Raw genomic sequence first — 19,412 nt, 5'->3', positions numbered from 1 at the left:
TAAAAACAAAAGGCAAAATCAATGAATAAAAGTCAAGTCATCCCCAAAATACTTAAGTCAAAAAAAAACAGTCACTTAAGTCAAGTCATAGACTTAGTGACGTTAGAACGCTGTTATTTTGAACTGACCATCCAACTATATTATATAATAAACTGCGATAATATTTATCTATTAATATATTGCTATGTTAAAGACAGGCTACTACAGAAGTACTGAAGTGCTATGAATAGTTTTAAAAGTGCTGTGTTGTTTCTTTGAGTACCACTAGCTAGATATGGGATTTATCTTGTCCAAAATCAGTGATTCCTTGGATGTGGACAGTAGCATACGAGCAACCACAAGTATAAAAGCCCAAGCTCAGGGTACACACAAAATTTTTGAGGTAGGTTTCGCTTACTGGTTGACACTTAAGTTACATACTTTATCAATTTTTTAGGAATTTGTGCCTAAATTTAATTTCCTAGAATTTAATCAAAACAAAAACTGAAATGCTTAAAAAGAAACTTTTTTAAAACCTTGTAGAATGTGCTGATTTATTATTTTCTTAGGCTGTTACTTTTCTTTCAAAATGTGTAATTTTAAGCACCATCATATATTTTCAAATTCTAGCTAGTTCAGCCACCCACAAGTCTCGCTATTGCTGGAAAGGGCTCCTTGGTTGATGCAGCATCACTAGCATACAAGACCAAAGATTATGAGCAACTAAGAAAAGTTATTCGGTAAGTTTTTTCACAAATAAAATCACCATTTGTGCTTAAATGTCTGTCTGTCTATGTGTGGATCCTCACAATATGCAGCTTTGAAATACAATGGTTTAAAATAACAGCTTTGATCATTACACCAATTCAAAAAAACAAAATTAAAACAAAAAAATTTTGTGTAGTGTTGTCTTGTGTCCAAACAGCAAAAACATTTACTCTATCAAGAGGAAATACGTGACTTTTTTAAATTTGAATTTAATATTAAGCCTTTATAAGATGAGTTATTTAAAATAGTTTCTTTTTTTCTGACGCTGTTTGACATGGCTTACTTTGCAAGTTAAAGTATAGACTAAATCATTTATTATGTAATTTTTTTCAAATCTTAGGAGGTTGTAGTCATGTTTAGAATAAATAGCACATCCCATTCAGAAGTTTGTACAACTCTGTGAAGATTTAAAAAACCTTATTAATTTTTTCATTCTTCTGGGCATAATGAAAATATTATCAAATGTATTTTATGATTGTATATCCAGAGAATCACTCAGTGAATATGTGTACAACGATGGTGCCGGTAAAGATGTTCCTATCAAGGATATCATCGAAAGAAGAAGCCAATTTCGAAAGAACAAACCTGTCAAGAACACCGGCTTGGTGTTTGGCAGTTCCAGTGTAGAACCTGTGAACTTCCAAAGTAAGATATACATTTTTTTAGTAATTTTGCACTGTGTACGTACATTTGCCGCCTTATTTGAAGCTGAAATTCGAAGGTAACAAATCGTTTTTGTTTGGAAAGTAATATGCAATTTTGTAAAATCAGTTTATTTTTGTAGTATAGTTAACATTCGTACTCTCAGTATAAAAACATACATAGAATCATTTATCAGCCTAAGAATTGTCATAAATATTCTATTGCTGCAAGCCATGGCTTATACACTAAAAAGAAGGCCTTCCGGCAATTTCGGAGAAACATTATTTAGGCTGACAATAACATCACATTTAACTGATTTGAAATTAACCTACAATTAATATACTCCTTTTGAGCAACTTTTTCTGCTGCAGGTTCACAAACTCGTTATTGTTGTTGGGATGCCAACAAACGGGGTCCATTGGGTGAAACAGCTCTGCATATTTGCTTCCTTAACAATACTCAGTTGCACAACTTCCTTGCAAAAGAAATGATTAACGTCTTTCCCAACTTGGGTGAGTACATTTGCATAAAGAATGCAAATCAAAATTGTGCTGTAGTTGTATATGCGTATTCCTCACTAGCAAATCTTTGCAAACTAACTTAGTAATGAAAGCAAGCAGCAAGGTAATAATGATTTCTAAAAAAAGTGAGTGCATTTGATTTCAAAAATTTTTGCAACTTTTGGTTAAATTGAAATAATATAAATAATTTATTGATCTAAAATTTTATCATTTAAATCTTATTTTTGGACTATTTCGCAAAATTTGTAAAGATTCTGTTATTTGCGTTATTACCAGTAAAACTTTTGAGTATTTTTTTATTTTTTTGGAATTTATTAACTTTACGAAAAGAACTTTTTAACTTTTATTTTAGTGTTGAAATCTGTGTCAGGAAGAAATGGCAAAAGCTGCTTATATGTCCGGAATTTAACTGTACTGTATAAAATATATATCGCCAATATATTCACAATCCAAACCGATAATTGTAACTACTGAAATTAGCTCAAAATTTTGTTCTGTTTAGCAAATAGTCTTCACAGGAAGTAACTTGTGCGTGCAATGCTACTCAGTGTTACATCACACACGGCAGCCAAGTTTAATACGTTTTGTCTATTTTGGTTTTCGCTTTACAAAAGAGTTTTTGTGTATTGCGTTCTATTTCAGTGAATTTTAGTTAGAAACGTTTACCCAGTAGTTAATTCATTTTTATACTGCAAGCAGATCTGAACAAAGCAAGATTACATTGTTTCTTTTTAACAAAAACTGCAGTAAATCAATTTTTCCTTCATGGGTTTCAATATCTATTTCTATAAAGTAATTGAAAGCCAAAAACATCTTCCCTAAATCTAATATAAACGTGTCCTGCAAGTAAATGACAAAGAAACGCATATTTTAGTGAGTTTTAGATTCTAAATCTTAAACAGAAATAAGTTTGAAACTTATCTAGCTTGCCAACACTCTATTTAAAGTTGTTTTTAAGTAAAAAAAAATGCCATTAGGTATAACCCATAGGTGTAAACATTAGCCCTTTTTGTGCCCATTTTAATTGGGCAATTATTTGAATTGAGCATTGTTTTTTATAGTATTTAAAAAATTCCCTTTTACACACCCGTTTACACTGCCTTGCTTAATTGAGATACTGGATTAGGAAGTACTTTAAAGTCAATGACTAACAGATTTCCCGCGTAACTTGTACAGTGCACGACATATACCAGGGCGACGTCTACTACGGTGAGACGTGCCTTCACATGGCAATCGCTAACGAGGACATTGAGATGCTGCGATTCATGCTGAGGAAAAACGAAGAGGTCGGTGTTCACAAGATATTGCAGCGCCTCAATTGTGGACAAACGCAATAGGACCTATAAAGAACTAAACATCTGATGGTGGATGTCCAAATGTTAAAACATGTCTTAAGAGACGACGGTTTTAAATATTTATTTAACTAAATGTAAAATCGACCGTTTAATATGCTGTTGCTACCAGGCATAGTATATATATACTGAAAATGAGTTCTTTCGGTACTTATTTATGTTATCCGATGTTTCGGCTACCATTCCAGGATTCCTTCAATAGGGAAGTCAGAATTTTTTCGTTATCGTGTTGTTATATTTCCTGATAAAAGCATTCTTGGGATGCAGTACCGAAAAGGACTGCCTTATAGTATAAAATCAAGGTGACTTTGATAATGCTTTGAGATAATATCTTGGACGGCCGAATAGCTTAGCGTTCCAATTGTTTAATATTGAAATGACGTGATATTTACTGATTAGTTGATTGCAGGCCTAATTAAAAATAGGTGAAATACATTATAGGCGTGAAGGTTATGAAAAAGGTTAATAACGTCGGATTTAGTTAACCCAAAATGTACCCAAATCTTGCTCATAAAATTTTGATTGGCCTTACCTCGGAAAATATTGTACCTCGACCAAAATACCATCCTACTGCCTTCATTTGTTCTACTGTACATCTACACCAATGTCCAACTTCTAAACCCTTGTAGCGATATCCACCTGGGCGAAGTTGACGCGCTGGATTGGTTTTGGGCAATATCTCCAAAAGTTGTGACGATACAAAGTTCAAATTTCTACACAATCCTTATATTGCTTACATCTTTCCAGCAATCACACTTTAAGCGAAAAAATATTAATATTTATAAAAATGAATATTAATATTTTTTTAATATATATATTTTTTTTATATTACCTGAATATTAGGTGGTATTTGGGGTATTTGAAATCGAAAGGCCATATGTCGAACTTGAGCAGTTATGAAATTTTTGATCGCATATTGAAGCAAGGCCCGATTTATATTGACTGCGACCTATGGCTCATTTTGAAGAGTATGTCTTGTAGTTTATTTCGTGAAAAAATTAGCGAGAAAGTTTGAAAATTGGGTGTTAATATAGCTGAATATTAATATTTATGAAAATGAATATTCATATTTTTTCGCTAAAAGTGTGATTGCTGGAAAGATGTAAGCAATATAAGGATTGTGTAGAAATTTGAACTTTGTCTCGTCACAACTTTTGGAGATATTGCCCAAAACCAATCCAGCGCGTCAACTTCGCCCAGTTCGATATCCGATACTTGGTACTTCATTGTGAAATCGATACTCGGTATTTTGGGCCAAACGTTCGAATTCGACCATTAGATCCGATAGCAAATAACGTCATTATCGTGGTCAACAACATTGTTAAAAATTAAAACGTACAAAGTCCATTCATGAGAACCATGTTAATAAGCCATGATATGCTTTCGCTTCAACTACCGTCTGTCGTAAACACATATTTTTGGACAAATTTAAACCCTTTTAGGTAATAAACCCTGTGTTAGAATGCCAAAATTTATGGTTTATCTGGTATGCACCGCTACAATCGTCGTATGGACACTAGACAAGTACCAACACTACCTGCCATCTGGCCTCGGTACTAATCCCATAACATCCCTCACACGACCAACTGCAAATCCACTTAAAACCGTTACTTTGTGCGACACGTACGTGAAAGTCAGTCGTTTCTTTTCAGCGAGGCCCCGGGGTATTTCCCATCAACCTTCAGGAACGCTGTGTTGGCAGTTTTTTCTCACCCCTGGATCAGAAGGATTCCCGGAGGGACTCACCCGACAGTGAGTGGGTGATGGTGAACCCCAACACCGACTACAACGGGTAAGTTCGTAGAAAAAAGTACCGACGTTTCGATCACCTATTCGGATAATTTCTATCTTTTTTTTTAAAACTACACACTTCATTTACAAACTCTTATATTTTTGAAAAAAACGTACGGCGTCTGAAAAGCGGTATATGGCGTTTAAAAAGCAGTTGTAATAAAATTGAACCGTGAACACGTATTGTTTGCCAATTAGGAAAACAACTTGGATAACCTTTATTGTTATTGTACTATTTTTTTAAAGTAGAAACACTCGGTTATATCGCAACCTTTGGCTGAATCAATGTGTTATCGTATCGGCACCCATATTACCCTATAGTATGTCCGTTATTTGACATTTCATTCAGGCGATGAAACGCTATATTTTAGACAAAAATTGTCGCGATCCGATCAAAAGTATAGACAAAATCGAAACGTCAAGGCAATGTTTTCCAGATTATAAATTTATCTTTCAACAAGGTGTAATCACTGCGTTGCTTCGCTATTCTTTTATTATTTCATACACTGTTATCAGATCGGCACCCATACCACTCTGATATCGTTCATTACCGATACTACCACTCGGCATCGTGTATCGTCTCCGATCTAATATTATCGGGCAACCCTACCCTTTAAATTTGTGGAAATATATCGACTAGGCTAGACACTAGATTATAATCCATTTTAATTTATTTACAGTAACTTTAACCACAAAGTCCGAAGTATCTTGTCTTTTTTAAATCTGCAAGGTGTTTTTAACTGTAGCATAATATGGCATTGTTTGTGCTCAGTCCAAAATACATGCAATGTGTTGCTTTTAGTTAAGCAAAGTTGCGTGGTCTCATTTTTGCTCATTCTACTCGTTGTTTAGATAGACCATGTCCACCACAGTGAATTGACACAAAAATAGCACTGGAAAATAATATTGCCGTAAATTTACGTAGATTGTTAAGCTCCTCGCCCGCTGACCAAGCACATTTCGTATTTCGCTTGGACATCGCACCCAGTTTAGGATTATACGCAATTTTCTAATATCATATTTCTAGAAGCTTTTTTGAAAACAGCAAGTTTTGTCAACTGAAAGTTACATCAAAGCGGTTGTCGATTTTTCATAGACTTCTTCCACCCTTCACGGGCCAAGATAGGCTATTTGGCACGCGGCTTACCGTCAAAAATCAGCGTTGATGTTTTTTTAGAGATTCGTTGCCAACGAAACTACGGATTACACGCCTAAGAACACAGGCCTATAGTAAATCCACTGGCAGCGGGACAAAATGTTAACCTTTAGCAGTGTTTCGAGTACTTTTTTACCCAAAGTAATGTTAGAAGAAAAATTCGTGATACATTTGTCCCTACAAAACTGTTTACGCAACTTGGATTACTGCTGATTAACTATTGGGTTTAGAATTTAGGTTCAAACTATTTTTTACCAATGTGTTTTCATTAAAGAGAGTTTTTACCAATTCACGCACGCTTTCTCTTTTGATATTTTCTCCTAATATTGTTTTTTACAAGTTTTTCGCTTTGTTTTTGTAATGTGTTTGCCGTCGCTTGGCCTCGCCTGCTGGCTGATTTGAAACCAAACAACACCCGCTCGCTCTTCTGTGACGACACAAAGGCGTTTTTACAGTGTTCGGCTGGGTGCGTTCTGTTTGTGAAAGGGTACAAAGCACCGTCTCCGGCATCGGAATCTTATTAGTTCGCTATTGTTGCACAGTCATTGACGGCTTATAGCTCGATACACCTACAGTATACTTACCCATGAGATAAGGCCCTGCTAGAAATCCCCAATCCCCTGTTGGAGAAAATTACCTTTTCTAGTTAAGGTTTGAAAAAAAAAACGATTTTGGGTGATTCAAGCGTTATGTTTTGCACTTTTTATAGGAAAATACCAAAGTTCAGATTAAACCTTTGTCATGTTCAGCAAGTTCAGTAATTTTCACCCAAAACATACTTGATGACCATTGTGTATAATTTTGAACCCCGTCGAATTGGTATAAAATTAGTTGCAAATCAAATCATAAAGCAAACGCCACTGCTGTAACTTGACAGTATCAAATTCATTTTTGTTAAGCAAACACTTGTTTGTTGCCCATCCCAGTAAATTGTTAGTAACGGACACACTTTTGGACCGTTGCAATTCAGAATTCAGAAAGCAGTACTTAATGTTTTGGGAAGATTAAAATGTTTGCAAACAAAATGCATTTTCTGGTTTACGGGCCAAAATTTTCGCAAGCATTAGGAATCTAAGTTATCTTTGGTCAGTAGTTTGCTGTTTTTGTAAAATAATACTTTTCAAAAGCAGAAAACGCTGTTTCGCAAATTTTTTGTATGATAAAGTTGCATCATGCTAAACAAGGTGACAAAACACTATGTTAAAAAGTAGGCCGTGAAAATGAAAGCAAATGACAAGTTCAGAAGTTCGGAAGAAAATTAGAAACTTTGTTGATTTCAAAGGAAACGCTATATAATATTTTCATGGCAAAATATTGCCAAAATTATCGGCCCAAATTGAACGATACCCAGCCGATTTTTACGGTCAACCGATATATCGGTCTAGGTATGTCGTAAATTAAACGTTCAAATTGCGATAAAAACACTGTTTTGGTTTGTTTTTACCCGCAGAATGATTTACTGGGGCGAGTACGCCTTGTCGTTCGCCGTATGTGCCGTTCAGAAGGACGCCTTTCAGTTGCTGCTTGATAAGGGAGCGGACCTTTGTGTAACCGACACCAACGGCAACAACCTTCTCCATATGACCGTCATTCATAATCTCAAGGTAAGATGTTTCGTTGGTCGTCCGAGCCCGTAGCAAACGATACCGTACTCCTTTGTTTTATCTATAATTAACACCACGAGATCGACGGGCAACACTTTAACGCACCGATTTTTTGTTCTTCTAATTTCTGCTGTCCATAAAAATATTTTCATTTTCTTTTCCGAGCCTAAGTTTTTCTCGACAAAACGTTTTAGTGTGATCCTTTGGCACACGAACTCAACCGCCTTGGGAGCATGCGGTATTGAATTCTTATCATAAAGCTTATTTTGCTTCCATGTATACGCTCTATAGTAAAATTGAAACCAGTTTGCCTACCTGGTTTAAGCTGGCCTGACTCGTAAAGTCAGTTGTAGATATAAGGCACCCCTTTAATAAATTTGACAACATTTGCGCATTAGTGCAGCGAAAACCTTTCAAATTGTGTTTTTGAACTTACTGCCCTTGTTTTGAGTTGGTGTAGAAATCCCTAATATCTTTCATTGGGCGGTTTTGTAGTTTGTTGGTCTCTTCAGGTCTATAACCCGCTTCTAGCTGTCCTCTGACATTATATTTTTAAACGCTAACCTTTCTGCAGGATATGTTCAATTTGGTGTACGGCCACAAGCAAAAGGTGAACGGCGAACTTAGGGAAATTGGAAAGACCCTTTTAAAGCAGGAAAACAAGTGAGTTTCCGTTTTTCTAAAGGTTTGATAGCACACAACAGTGTTGTGGTTGGTTCTCGTTTGTCTTATTAGTTTGCCTTCCTGTAGCATAGTTGGACTAGCGACTGTCACAACTCACAACTTAGACCATAGGTTGTGAGTTCGAATCTTAGTGCAGGCTGGATTTTTTTGTATTAATTGCTCAGAAAATAGAAGGACCGCATTTCAGTTGAACACTCGTGCTTTTTTTATTTTTTTTAAAGACTGAAATGGTCTCTCAACTTTATTGAACGGTTGTATTAAATATAATTGTGTACATTTGTAACTATACAACAGAGAATTAGTAGCCATAGCCTTTGTAAGCGGGCAGTGTGGCCTCTTTGTTGTATTCAGCAATACCCTTCTAACTAAAATAATGTTGCCGACTCGCCCAACTCAAACTGACAGCAAGCGTATATAGATAATTTCAATCTACTCAAAACATTTTTTTCCCAGAGCCTAGCGAAATCCCCGGAGCTTACGTTGTAGTATCAGCTGGCTAGAACAACACGCGAAGAATTACAGTTCGTCAAATGTCACCGAAGATACAAAAACTTTTCTGATCTCTTAAAACCCATTTTAAAAGAAAAACAAGCTAGAATTAGGTAACAAGCGAAATCCTTAGTAAGAATATCGAAGCCCATACAGAAGTAGGTTTCATTTTAAATGTTTTGAATACCTCTTTATAGTTTTTCAACATCTGATGTTCTGCATGGGCTTTGGTATTCACACTACGTCTAACCACAACCTCAAACCATTATGATCCAAAATCAGAATCCAGAATTGCTATTTTGGCAAATTATATATTATCTACAAGAGTGTTAAAATAAGGGTGTTATACGTATAACAGCGACCGTCGCACATTTTCCTATCTTCTCTTGTAGGCAACATCTCACGCCACTCACACTCGCCGCCAAGCTTGCCAGAAAGCAGATGATGGATTTGATCATGGAACGACAGGGCGAAATCGAGTGGGTGTTCGCCAAAGTCACCTGCGCCAAGTACCCACTTTCCAGCATTGACACGGTACCGCACTCACCAGTGTTGCAATGACTTAAGTCAATGACTTAAGTCAATGACTTGAGTAACTTGAGTGCACTTGAGTCACTGTTTTTTTAAAATGACTTGAGTTAAAGTGCACTAAAGTCACTGTTTTTAAATGATTTGACTTGTGTTAAGTCTTTTCATCAAAATGACTTGACATGACTTAAGGCTTGTGGAAGAATAACCTGACATGGACTTAAAAGTGATTAAGTCAAATATCTAGGGTTAAAATTAATTGTTTTCATTATTTTTTGATAAAGTTGGGTTATTTGTTTCCATTTTTTGTACGTTAAACAATTTCATTTCATTAGTTTAAACGTTTAATGTTTATGTCAATGACTTGACTTGAAGTTGACATGCTGTAAAAATGACTTGACTTGGGCAACTAATGACTTGTTATTTTTGAAAAAAGGCTTGACTTGGATTTAAGTTTTTTTCAAATGACTTGACCGGGACTTATTTCTAAATGACTTGTTTACAACTCTGTCACTCACATTAGACATGTCTGAGTAATATATTTCGGGAGTTGATGCGAAACCCAATCTCTCAGTAGTAGTTTGATTCCTGGGTAGTATATTGAAATAGTAGAGGACCCAATCAAATTTTATAACAAGAAATAAAAAAAAAAACTTTTGACGTTGCAATTTTGCTAATTTTTTAGGTCTAAAAATAATCACCCTAGTGATGCGCTAGATCCGTAAAATTCCTTTTCTCCGCTTATCAGATCGACCCCAAGACCGGCAGCATCAACGCACACAGCGCCCTGGCCATTATCCTCAGGGACAAATCCCGGAAGCATCTGGAGATGCTCGACGGGGTCCTCATCCAACTACTCCACGAAAAGTGGAAGCAGTACGGCAAGGTTCGATTCTACACCACCGGCTTGATCTTCTTCTTCTACCTCGTCGTCTTCCTAACGGCGTTTTTCCTCCAGCCGCCGCCTGTGAGTTTTTTTTTGTTCTCCCATCGAAACTTTCGTATCTAAGTTAGAGATTGATCGACCAATATGGCTTATCCCAATGATAACGGAGTTTGTCTCCACTATAGAACAGTTGGTTTGAGTTTTTGTTAGCGTACATCTTGCTTTGTATTGTTTTTTGTGCTGCCCGTAAGTTTTTTTTTTCTGTTTCCCAGTCTAAAAGTTTTTTATCCAAGTTAGAGATCAACCGATATGCGTTTTCTGATAGATAGCAGTTTTTATTTTCACCACTTGCCTATAGAACAGTTGGTTTGCATCTTGCTTTATATTGCTTTTATGTACTGTCGGTGAGTATTTTTTTTTTTGTTTGCCGGTCGAAAATGTTTTATCTTATTTAGAGATTGACCATCATAACTTTTCCGACCGAAAACAGAGTTTATCTCCACCACTTGCCTATAGAACAGTTGGTTTGAGTTGTTATTAGCGTACATCTCGCTTTATATTGGTTTTTGTGCTGTCCGTAAGTTTTTTTTTCTGTTTACCGGTCCAAAAGTATTTATCTAAGATAGAGATCGACCGATATGACTTTTCCGAACGATAACGTAGTTTATCTCCACTATAGAACAGTTGGTTTGAGTTTTTTTTGGCGTACATCTTGCTTTATGAATATTCTGTTGCTGCCAGACGTGTTTCAATTGTAAAATTGTTCTTCCGGCAAAATTTTATTATAGTGCCAACGTTTCGATTACCTGTTCGGGCAATCTTCTTCAGGGCGATATAAGTGCAACTATAGACCAAAAATATATTTTAGAGAACGTTTAATATGGAACGTTTTATTACTGCAGTCGAGTGGAAGAATAAAACGACGCAGCGTCACAAGTCGCAAGTCACAGTTTGACAATCTCTGCCGTTCCCCGAAACCGATTTCTTGAAATACCTTAGATACAGTAATACCTTTGATTAAAAATATAATGAATATACATTTGCTGTCGGGCATTGTATCCATTATCAAATTGTTTTTTTCCGACCAAAAAAAATCCTAGTAAGTGTACCGACGTTTCGATAACTTTACAGGAATGCTTCATCAGGGTAATGAACTTGAAGATTTCTTGTAAAGGTTATCGAAAAGTCGGTATATTTAACAATAAAATAATATTAACTGATAGAACAATTTTATAATTAAAAATATAACGTAAATTAAATATATGTATAATGCATAATATAAACAAACTTTGCATGATGCTGAACACCGTAAACCAAACAGAAAATTAAAAGTTAAATTATTCTTCCATAGAAATTACTATAATAAATATAACTTAAGTTTTTGGAAATTTGTGTTTTTAAAAAACCAAACAAATTGCCCTGCTCGAGTCTTAACCCCCCAGTCCAAAAAAGTTACTCCGACTCGTCAGTCCTCCGATATATGTACGTAGTTGGCCAATAACACGCCCCTCCTCGCGACAGACCTACGTCACAAATCAGGCGACCAACGTCACAAGTCTGACAGACGAGTGTTACCTGATAAGGGCGACGGACGCGAGGCAGTACGCTCGCTTCACACTGGAGATTCTCACTTACCTGATGAGTATCGCTTATCTTTCGCTGGCCGTCGTCGACATTCACAAGGAGGTGAGAAAAAAACTGTTCAGTCTGCGTGTGATTAATACTATAAGGGTGTCCGATACTTGAAATTTTATTCGGATGCCGATACCCGATATTTTTTGGCAAAAGTTTTCGCGATTCGATACAAAACTACGTTGTTGCTAAGCTCAAACAAGCTAAATAGCTAAAATTGAAATTGTTACAATAATTTGGTATCTGACTGGCAGCGATCGCACTCTGGTATCGGACGAGTACGGACTCTACCACTTGGCACTGATATCGGTTTCAACCGATACTATCGTACGACGAACAAGCGTTATTGGTGCACAGCGGGTATCGCATTTTAACCGATATTACCGTACATTCCCAATAGTATTAATTGGTGTATTTCGCGCAGGGAATCCTTCCATTCGGCGGCACTCTACTCACCGACCCGATGAACGCCAGTTTCTACATAGCTCATATCCTGGTGCTGGCACTACTCCCGTGTAGACTGACGTGCGCCGTGGTGCCCGAGAACGTTATCCTCACCCTTGCTATTTGCACCTGTCTGCCGCACCTGCTCTTCTTTTTCAGGTTTGGCTTGTTCTGGCCGTTTGCCTTTAAGGTCCGTTTACACTACAGCTGCACTGAGCTGAGATTGCATTTAAATTCTATTGTTTCGAGTTTTTAACGCTTTGCTAAACTCAAGCCCCGTGCAGCTGAAAAAAAATACGCTTTGGAGCGATTTTCACGCTCTGCTAAACTCAAGCCCAGTGCAGCTATAGAAAAACGTTACGTGTTGGAGCGATTTTTACGCCCAGCTCAGCTCAGCTCAGCTCAGCTCAGCTGTAGTGTAAACGGGCCTTTAATCGTGGCGTGTCATTTGACTCATTTTTTGTGCTTGTTTCGGAATTTCTGGGCCGACTGTAGTGTACTTGTGTTTGTGTGAACCTATGGGTGTCAGTAATTTGTGAAGGAACGTATAATTCCAATGGTTAGAATAAGGGATGTATGATGCTCGACATTTTATTTTGTTACCGACAACCGATTTTTCGGTCAAAATGTATCGCGATCCGATTCAATACTAAATAACGTTATTGCTGTGCTTAAACAAGCAAAGTCAATAAAATTGCAACGTTTAAGGTATTTTTTCATGTTGTTACACCAAAATTTGGTTATGCGTTAAGAAATTTATTTACCTCTAGTTGCTAACCAAACATTTTGGAAGAAATTAACCTTTAGGCTAGAATCTCTGCCTTGGTTCGCAATTCATTGCTGAAATCCCATAAGAAGTTTGTATCCAAAATTCGACAGCGATAAAAATGGGGCTTAAAAACAAAAAGTGTCGCGATCTTATCCCATACCGAACGACGTCATTACTATGGCCAACAAGCAAAATTGTTAATCGTAAAACGAGCGAAGGTAATGATTTTCAGATTATTAGGCGAAAAGTTGGTTAGTGTTGATCACCGTTACCTTTGATTGTCACTTTACTATTTTTGGTGAAATGAACTTTTTAAGTTAGAAACCACTCCGTTGAATCGCAAATAAAAGCTAAAATCCCTACATTAATTTGGTAGAGGATAGCAACCGATATCAGCCTAGTATCGAACAAATACCGATACTTTAGCATCGGGTATCGACACCGTTTCGATATTATCGATTGTCGAATATCCCTAATCATAGGATATTATCAAAAACACAAAGTTTCTAGCGCCAACCACTGACGAAATCATTCCTATCTTAAAGTGCGATATCTCCGGAAGTATTTGACCGATTTTTTATAAAATTTACAACTTATAGGTATTTTCTCATTCGTAAGCTGCTGTGTGAATCACATTAAATAAACTAAGGGTCAGATCAGAAATGTGATTCAAATTGGGTGATTTGATATGAAATCACTCTACTATGTCTTCTCTCCTAGAGGCTTCAAGTTACTGGGTCCTTTCATCGTCGCCGTGTACAACATGATCTCGGGCGACCTCTTGCGATTTCTTATGATCTACGCCATTTTCCTGCTGGGATTTTCACAAGGTGAATTTTTCGAGGTGCTAGTTGATAAACTGATTCGCAATTGGTACAATTTTTCGGTATTTATCTCCATTGGGTGTACTTCGATGTTGTCCCTATTGTCGTTTTGCCCCCTCCTCCTGTTTTTTTGGCTATTACTAAATAAAAAATTAACTACTTTTTTCTAAAACCGAACTCTCCCCAAACGAATTGTTGATTCTATGTTACCCGGGCCACTGTTTTCATGGCTAAAAAACTAATATTCTGGATATTCTCAATAACCTTATCTCACCTTACATCAGTGTTGTAAATAAGTCATTTTGAAATTACTTAAGTCATTCGTAAAATAACTTAAGTCCAAGTCTAAGTCATCGGCGATTAAGAGCAATAAAAAATGAATACACGCAATATATATATAAAGCAAGCAAATTAATTAACCCAATATTATAAAAACTTGCTTGATGAAATCATTGACTTTAACCCAAGTCATTTGTACAAGAGACTTATGTCAAGTCAAGTCGGGTAATTTGTCAAAAATACCTAAGTCAAGTAAAGGTATTTTGCCTAAAAGACTTAAGTCAAGTCAAGTCAAGTCATTTAAAAACAGTGAATTAAGTCATTACAACAATGCCTTACAGAAAATATAATTAGATCTGGCCCAATATTGTTATGTTCTAAATCTTACTATGGTCATTATGCTCGAATCATTTCGATCCCTGTGTTGCAGCGATGTTTATCTGCTTTCGTGGAACGACCCACGACCTGTTTTCGCACCCTGCGCTTTCCATCCTTGGCATGTTCGTCATTACGTTGGGGGAGTTTGGTGATTTGTACGCCGACTTCGACAATGCGCGTCATCCAGCCGCAGCCAAGGTTGGGCTATTACATTTTTTGTTAGTTTGTTTGCTTTTTTATCCGAAGTGGTTCTCAACCTATTTTATACCGCTTGAACCCTTTAAACCGCTTTTTAAGACTAATTTATCCTTCAAGTGAAATAGCGCCTATTATTAGGTCAATACGGCAAGAGAATATCACCTTTTAAATTAGAAGTGTTATAACTGCTGTATTAGTACCAAACTGTTATCAGTCAAGTTTGCCGAGTAATTTTTAACAAAATCAATATATGCAGTCGTAGGAAAGAGCAAAAAATAACGCTTTATGAGGAATCTATACAGATCTTTATTAGGGTTGTTCAAAATACACTCTTTTGTCAAATTTTCAATTGTTAGGTTGCGTCTAAAAAAACCACAAAACAAATCTGAGCACGTTTAGTTCAGTATTGACCGTGCTACGTCAATTTGAAAATTCAGATTTAGGCTAAAATAAAAAATTATCCTCCCCCTGAAAAAAATTTTTTTCTACTGTTTTTGCATTACTTTGCAATTGAATAGCTAAACCTGTTGTACAGTAAAAAAGTGAGTAGTCATGGTACAAATGTCAAATTTCAACAACATTTGTTAGGCTGTTTTGTACGAAAAATGGCTTTTTAGCACGTTTTTTTAACTTTAGATAAGTAAATGATATAATTGTGTGAAGATTTATTTTATACTATTATTTCCCCTCTTTTCGCTGTGTTCGATTTAGCTTTACTCACACGGTAAATTAACAAAAGTCCAGGTATTTTGCAAAAAACAACAACAAGTTAAGTCCCAGTCCAAGCAAAATGTTGCCCAAGTCAAGTTGCAGCCCAAGTCATTTATAGTGCAAGTCAATTTCAATCCAGTCAATGAATTGAAAATAAACGGCTAACTTTTAGATTTGGTAACATCATTGGAATATGAGCGGTACCTCAACGATAAATGACAAAACGTAATATTTTGCTAACAAATTGTTGCAAAAATTGAGATAAATAACCTAGGAAGAAATGTTTAGAAAATACTTTTACGTTTTACCCAAGTCAGTTTCAACCAAAGTTTTTTGACTGAATGACTAAGTCCAAGCCAAATCACTAGTTCAAAATAATTAAATCAAGCCTAGTCGTTTTAATAAACAGTGACTTAAGTAAAATTATTGACTTAAGTCATTACGACGCTGGTATGTCACAATCGTTGGTCAGTAACACTTCAGCAGGACTCTAGATCACCGTATATTCCATGTTTATCACAAGCCTCACTAACACATCACGTTGCTTCACAGACACTGTTCGTGATATACATGGTGTTCGTGACCATCCTTCTCATTAACGTGCTCATCGCCATGATGGGAAGAACCTTCAACAAGATTGCCGAAACGCGGTGGGAATGGCAAAGACAGTGGGCCAAGATGGTTCTGGTGAGTCGTTGATTGGATTATCTCTGTGTTTTCTTCTGATTTTTATTTCCGATATTTGAAATCGGGTGTCGTTAAAACGACCACGTATCGTTATCGGTAGAATCATGCACCCCAAGTCGCAGGCTCACTTTTCGGGAAAAAAAACACCAAGCGCTCCAACCAGATTTGGACAACTAGCTAATTCTAGTTTTCTAATTCAATGAATTTGAGCAAAATGCGGCTAACTTTAATTTAATCTACGTTCTATGTTGCTTGTGTACTCTAATTCGAGTTCTTATCTAATTCGACAATCAAAAATGCTGCTTTGTCCAACGGCAATTTTTGTCGCTTAGTCGAAACATAGAATTCGAAATAATAATATTTAGTCGGGAAAAAACTTATAAAATATTGCACGAGAATATTTGCCAATTCGATTCTTAAGAGAATAAATTGCGATTTAAATCAACTGGATTGTGATTATGATAATATATAATTCTAGTTCTAATCAAATTAAAACATAAAATGAATTACGATTTAAATTCTAATCTTATTTTAAAAAGTAAAATAAATCGAACAATTGCGTCCCACTTTTATATCTTCTAACAATTGCGTCCCTATTTTTTTAAGCCATACTTTAATTGCTTCTCAGTCACAATTAACTCAAGAGGATAAAAGGTTGTATCGAAACGTCCTATACAGTAATTAAGATGATGTCGATCTACTCGACCTTTTTGGACTTTGTAATTTATTACCAAGCTATATTACAGATCCGTGCATATTGCATTGTGTTCCCAAAATAAATCTGGTCGTCCAAGTCTTGTTTCCAGACCCGTTTTTGTTTTGCTCATATATAGATCATGGAACAGTCGGTGTCGGCCGAAAAGCGTCTGAGAAAGCAGAGGTGCTATTCGCAGCCTGGAGAGGACGAGAGTGAACGTTGGTTTGTGGTCAGAAACTTCAAGTAAGTCAAGATACCAGCAAAAAAAAACAAGTTCTAGCCTGGTATTTGTGTTAAGTAGCTTGCCCAAAGCTATGGTCGGCAATTCCGTGTTTTTTGCGCGGCTTATTAAGAGTTTAGTATAAAAATCAGTTAAGAGAAAAAAAGGAGAAAAATCGCTCACGATAGAATGTTTAACTCCTGTTTCAAACAAAAAGCTATTCGTTATTTATTTTTTGGCTTTCCTTGAATGTAAAAAGCAAAATTGTCCCCTGCCTACGAGTACATAGGAAGTATTAATAAGCTTGCTTTGGTCCTAATCTCCCAGTTACACTTTTTGGTTTAATAAATAATACTCCATCATCTTGTAGATCAAGGGTTCTTAAAACAGGGGTCCGTAAAAAGTGGGTCGATATAAGGTTCACTTTGGATCGCAAAAATCTTAAAATTTATGAATTTGATAATACACTGAAAAATATTAGACATAGCTAGCTTCGTTTTTGTCAATGTTTGATTCGTATCCTTGGAACTAATTGTTGCCAATATTAACTATCTAAATTTAAACTTTTTGCTTGGCGCTAATCCGATTTTGCTTCTTATTATGTTTTATTTACTATGAAAAAATATTTTTAGCTCTTTCGTTGTAGCGCCCTAGAGACGTAACACTTTTTATTTTTTTAAATGTAGATGTAAACTTGATATATATAAATGAATTTTTGCTTAAAACGCAATTCCTGTTGAGTATTTACAATATGGACAAAGCTCAAAGTTTTGAGAAAAGTCGCTACAAATAAACAGTCATAGGCAAACGTTTAAACTAAAAACAACTCGCGAAATATTTTGGTCGCACGACTTTAGAACTTTTATTTTGGGATTGCGGACCCCTGCCCTACAATTAATTTTGGTTCGCTTGACCAAGGTTGTCATGTAATTTTTCAGTGATGGTGTCATAAGGCAAAGTTATTGCTGTTTCCGATGTAACTCATGCGTAAATCGAAAGTGAAATTAAGTCTTAATACATTCAAGAAGAGGCTAAAGCGTATTTTTAACTACTAGTATTTTATTTAAAAAAAATCATTACATTGTTTAATTATACACTACGGTTTCCATTAGGCATTCGTGGACCCCCCTAAAGCTAGACTACATACCCTAAGGCATCCAGTTTAGAACCCATTTTGCAATTGTTGTATAATTTTAGTAAATTCGTCCTACCTAGTAAAAAATGCGAGAAAATATTTCGCCGGTGATGTAAAATTCATCTTTTTTTGCACGTGGCGATGTTTTATTTTGCAGCAAAAAGATTAAAAAAAAACGAAAGAACGAAAAATCAAAACATATACGATATTTTACAAGTCTTCTTTTGTTAAACAGGGCCTGAAAACAGGATCTCTATTCTCGTGGACAGGAAAGCTTCAACTTGGATCATAAATTCGCCTTGGGTCTTTGTTCGATTTCTATTTTTAGCCTCATCTATTTTTATGAAGGGGTAAACTCATATTTTTAAGCCCCATAGCAACCCAGCTTTCTTCAAGATAGAGCGTATTTGGTAGCAGTGCATTTTTTACATTACGTTGATTTAGATTTTTGATTTAGTTCTTTCAAGTTGGTGTGTTTTTTATTGCAAGTTGACCTACTCACTGTTTACTGTTTATACGCAAATCTGACAAATCGCATTGTATGTGTTTTTATGTCATGGACTACGTCTATTTTAGAGTTGTATGGAACACCATTGCACTTTCTCGTTTATTTTATAATATGTTTTTGTTCCATTTGCACTTCTTTATTTTGCTTGCACTATCTTCTGTTGCTTAAATCGCAGTGGGTTGTTAAATTTAGTATGTAGCATTTTTACTTTTGTTTATGTGGTTTGCACATGTTTCGAGTTATATATGCACAGTTGCACACCATTTTGTACAATTTTCATTTTGCAAATTTTTTTTTTTTTATTGCTATCACCAACGCATTTTACATCTTGATTTCTCCCAAAGTTATAATGCACATCTTACACATTAGTAAAGTGAAAAGTTGTTTTTTTATTTATGCATTTAACCTACCTCCCAAAAATCTATTTATTTGTCGTGCCTTTTCAAATAGCAGAGAATGCTTTTACCATCCATGCCTCACAGGTAAGAAATGTCTTTAATATATATACAATGCATTACTCGACATTCTGA

General features: G+C 35.9%; 1 protein-coding gene across 1 annotated transcript; it reads left to right on the top strand.

The window, feature by feature from the left end:
* Nucleotides 1-200: 200 nt before the first annotated feature.
* Nucleotides 201-19,133, top strand: LOC146136005 (transient receptor potential cation channel subfamily V member 6-like). The gene is made up of 17 exons (XM_083395275.1): nucleotides 201-382; nucleotides 610-719; nucleotides 1,235-1,392; nucleotides 1,761-1,901; nucleotides 3,087-3,196; nucleotides 4,915-5,054; nucleotides 7,660-7,813; nucleotides 8,388-8,476; nucleotides 9,379-9,520; nucleotides 10,263-10,481; nucleotides 11,922-12,086; nucleotides 12,457-12,635; nucleotides 13,966-14,075; nucleotides 14,779-14,924; nucleotides 16,188-16,322; nucleotides 17,156-17,262; nucleotides 18,610-19,133. Exons 1-17 carry the CDS (start codon nucleotides 275-277, stop codon nucleotides 18,614-18,616), a joined length of 2,220 nt encoding a protein of 739 aa, XP_083251401.1. The 5' UTR covers nucleotides 201-274; the 3' UTR covers nucleotides 18,617-19,133.
* The last annotated feature ends 279 nt before the right edge of the window (nucleotides 19,134-19,412 follow it).

The sequence above is a fragment of the Ascidiella aspersa genome, chromosome 8, assembly GCF_963924565.1.
Source record: "Ascidiella aspersa chromosome 8, kaAscAspe10.2, whole genome shotgun sequence".
Classification (NCBI taxonomy): Eukaryota; Metazoa; Chordata; class Ascidiacea; order Phlebobranchia; family Ascidiidae; genus Ascidiella; species Ascidiella aspersa.
Note: the sequence above shows the minus strand (reverse complement) of the source record. Positions and strands in the feature narration are given on the sequence as shown.